The sequence below is a fragment of the Oreochromis niloticus genome, linkage group LG5 (genome assembly GCF_001858045.2).
Source record: "Oreochromis niloticus isolate F11D_XX linkage group LG5, O_niloticus_UMD_NMBU, whole genome shotgun sequence".
NCBI classification, from domain to species: Eukaryota; Metazoa; Chordata; class Actinopteri; order Cichliformes; family Cichlidae; genus Oreochromis; species Oreochromis niloticus.
Genome location: NC_031970.2, coordinates 26,217,917 through 26,221,640, shown reverse-complemented (window position 1 = coordinate 26,221,640; position 3,724 = coordinate 26,217,917). Strand labels below are relative to the sequence as shown.

At 43.0% G+C, this 3,724-nt stretch overlaps 1 protein-coding gene across 1 annotated transcript; it reads left to right on the top strand.

Moving 5' to 3' along the window:
• The first annotated feature begins 1,301 nt into the window (after positions 1-1,301).
• b3galt6 (UDP-Gal:betaGal beta 1,3-galactosyltransferase polypeptide 6) lies at positions 1,302-3,645 on the top strand. Its single transcript, XM_005469325.4, has 2 exons — positions 1,302-1,629; positions 1,978-3,645. The coding sequence occupies exon 2, from the start codon at positions 1,986-1,988 to the stop codon at positions 3,003-3,005; it is 1,020 nt and encodes a 339-aa protein (XP_005469382.1). The 5' UTR covers positions 1,302-1,629; positions 1,978-1,985; the 3' UTR covers positions 3,006-3,645.
• The last annotated feature ends 79 nt before the right edge of the window (positions 3,646-3,724 follow it).

Here is a 3,724-nt window from a genome sequence, read left to right as displayed (position 1 = left end):
TAAAACTTTCAAAGTAAATGAAAATTAGGCTAACTAAAGGAACAATAAGTATAATTGAAAAAAGTATAATTCAAGAAGAATCCACAATTAATTACAAAGAAAAAATAAAAATCACACGAAAGCTAATAAAGGCATTGTCGAAAAACTGATTAACTTATGATAAGATGACTGCCAATGATAGATTTTTATTTAAATAGCTTAGTGCAGACCTCACTTGTCTCAGTTAAGGTCAAAGTTCATGATTCAACAATAAGAAAGAGACTGGGCAAAAATGGCATGGCCTAGTTAAAGTCCAGACATAAATCCTTTTGAGGTGTTTTGGCGTGACCTTAAACAGGCTGTTCATGCTCAAACCCTCCAACGTGGCTGAATCAAAACACTTCTGCAAAGAAGCGTGGGAGAAAATTCCTCCACAGTGATGTGAAAGACTCATTGCTGGTTATCACAGACTCATGATTGCAGTTCTTGCTGCAAAGGGTGGCACAACCAGTTATTAAGTTTAGGGGGTAATTACTTTTTCACACAGGGCCAGGTAGGTTTGGACAACCTTTTTTCCTTTGAAATTATCATTCAAAACTGCATTTTCAAGTTTCAAGTTTTATTGTCATATACAAATAAACAGTGTAGCCACATTTATCCATAACGAAATTCTTTGGCTCGTGCATTTTATATGTACTCGGTAATCTTTGTCTAATACAAAAAAAATATGATGTGAATAGTGTAAGTATAAACATGAAATACTTTTCACAGCAGTGTAGATGAAGAAACAACTAACAGCAGTCTTTTAAAGCTGCATTGTTCAGTGGTTAATAACTGAGTGGTCAGGTTACCCATCACTGGTAGCTCCTGGTATCCTCCCGAGCTCTACTACACAGACCCAATAATAACAGCCTCAGTTTGTGAGGTTTGTGATTATCTTTAATTTCCCAAAGGACTTGCATGCCTATATTTTGAAGTAAACAAAATAACATCCGGTCTGGGCTCCAAGCTGGAGAATGACTACTGCGCATGCTCTAGTTTACAGCTGTTCACAGCACTCAATTTTCTTCAGTCTGCTTTAATTTTAGTTTTTTCTTTATGATCACAAGTGGCAAAAATAAGATCTCGCAGCTCTTCTGTTGTTGTTTTGTATTACTGTAATCACTGTGTTTTATCAGTTCTTGGCAAAAGCTGCCAAATTGAGTTGTGGTGTTTGTCTATTTGCTTATGCTCATTTTAAAGAATAAAAATTAAATGAAATCTTTGCCAATATAAACCTAAATTTTCGCCATTTTAACACCTCTTTTTGGGGGGCGGGGGTTCACTTCCGTTTCCCCTGCGTCACGAAGACCCAGAAGTGACACTACTTGGAGGCAGACAGTGATTGCATTGATACCTTGTGTGCGGATCTCTGAACGGTGAATGACAGAGGCTGCTTATTGTAACCCAGACTGACCCAGTGAAAAGACCAGGTTTCCATCCTTCCTTCCAATATGAGCTGGCTTTGTGCGTTTGCATTCAGCGCAGTGAGCTTACAAAGTGCGCAGATGGTTTTGTCTCGGTAGCTAGCGCTAGCTCTGCAAAGCTGCTATCAGTGGTCCGCTCCAGCTGTACCATTCACACCACAGACACGCGCTTTCATTTGCTAAGGTAACTAACAAATCCTCTTCAATTCATTTCATAACTGGTTATCGCATTTCTTTGTGTGTGTGTGTGTGTGTGTGTGTGTGTGTGTACTGTTCAGCTACTAAGCTTAGAAACCAGGTGGTGCTGCAGAATCATGGGCGAGTAAAAGAGCTGAGGTTATTTTGCTATTTCGCTCGATAGCTGCAGTTATCCAAGGCATAAAGCGTCTACGTGAAAACAGAGAAAGACGCAAAAGCTCTTTGCTCATTCCCCTTTAGCCATACTTGTTCATATTTATATTTGACAGTTATAATTTGTGATGATAAAACTGATATATTTTGCCTCTTTTGTTTTTGTTTTTTCACCCCACAGTCCCCATCATGAATCTGTTTCGTCTGGTGTGCCGCCACAAGACAGCCCTGGTCATTGGCACAGTTTGCAGCTTTGCTGTAGTTCTTGTCTTCTTAGCAAAATGCACATCAGAAACCCTAAAACAGGGTCACCCCGATCCTCCTGGCAGAGCCCCCCAAGCCATCGGTTTTCAGTCCCGCCCAGCGCAGCAGAATCCTCCCTCCGCATCCAAAGACTTGTCAGCATTTCTCGTGGTCCTCATCACAACAGGACCGAAGTACACGGAACGACGTAGTATTATCCGCAGCACCTGGCTTGCTAAGCGGGACTCTGATGTTCTGGCCATGTTTGTAGTAGGAACACAGGGCCTTTCCAGTGAGGACCTTCAGAATCTTAACACGGAGCAAGGGCGGCACAAGGACTTACTCTTACTGCCCGACTTGCGAGACTCTTACGAGAACCTGACCCTCAAACTGCTGCACATGTACACCTGGCTGGACCAGAACGTTGAGTTCACGTTTGTCCTGAAAGCAGATGACGACACATTCGCTCGCTTGGACCTCCTCAAAGAGGAGCTGAAGGGGAAGGAGCCCAACCGGTTGTACTGGGGCTTCTTCTCAGGGAGAGGCCGGGTGAAATCGGCGGGGAAGTGGCGCGAAAGCTCGTGGGAGCTGTGCGATTACTACCTCCCCTACGCGCTGGGCGGCGGCTACGTGCTCTCGGCCGATCTGGTGCATTACGTGCGTCTTAATGCAGGATACTTCAAGACGTGGCAGAGCGAGGACGTGTCGCTGGGCGCGTGGCTGGCACCGGTAGACATCCGGCGGACCCACGACCCACGCTTTGACACGGAGTACAAATCACGCGGTTGCAACAACAAATACCTGGTGACGCATAAGCAGAGCTTGGAGGACATGTTGGAAAAACATCAGACTCTGCAGCGCGATGGCAGGCTCTGCAAGGAGGAAGTCAAGCTGCGCCTGTCCTACGTGTATGACTGGAGTGTGCCACCCTCACAGTGCTGCCAAAGAAAGGATGGGATCCCGTAATCATTGTTTTCTAAAAGGCTGAAGTTCACTTTATATCTATAGTCATGTCGTCCAAGTCAGGAATATTAGCGGATTTTTCCTTTCCACCAAGTCTCCATTGTTAGACTGTTTAAAGTCACCTAACTGATACAAGACATTATACAAATTGTAGCATTTGTGAAAACACAAAAAGGGTGCAATTCACTGTTTTTTGTTTTATTTTTGTTTTATCATGTTAAAGCAGCTTTAGGAGCTCTAAACCTACAACTAATTTCATTTCACTTTTGTGTGGCTTTGACATGTTATAGCTGTGGATGTGAGGGTTTGGATGGAGAAAAAGCCATGAACTAAAAGATTCACATTTTCACAAATCTGAAGCTGTTTTTCAAACACTTTTTTGGGGGGCTCCACGCATTAATACTCGCTTTTACGTGGTTATAGAGCCAAAATCACCCGTTTAAATCAGAGCTACAGCTTTTAGTACGATGTCGGGTATCAGTTTTACGGCTTGATGTTGTTTAACAAGAGGGAACTGCCAAGAGATATTGGCCCTCGAGTATTTTAACAGAAGCCATCTTCAGTCCTGCTTCGTTGTCGAGCCCCTTCGGTTTTACTGTCAGTGCTTACCTTATCACCTTCTGGTGGCCTACTTCTTTTCAGTGTCTGTATGTTATCTTAACCTGCTGTACCTTTTTCTACATATATGAGATATGTTTTAAAGTTATTACAGTATAGTAGAT

What these genes read in the sequence shown, in the direction of transcription:
- b3galt6 (XM_005469325.4), top strand. Translation starts at nt 1,986, where the DNA reads ATGAATCTGTTTCGTCTGGTGTGCCGCCACAAGACAGCCCTGGTCATT.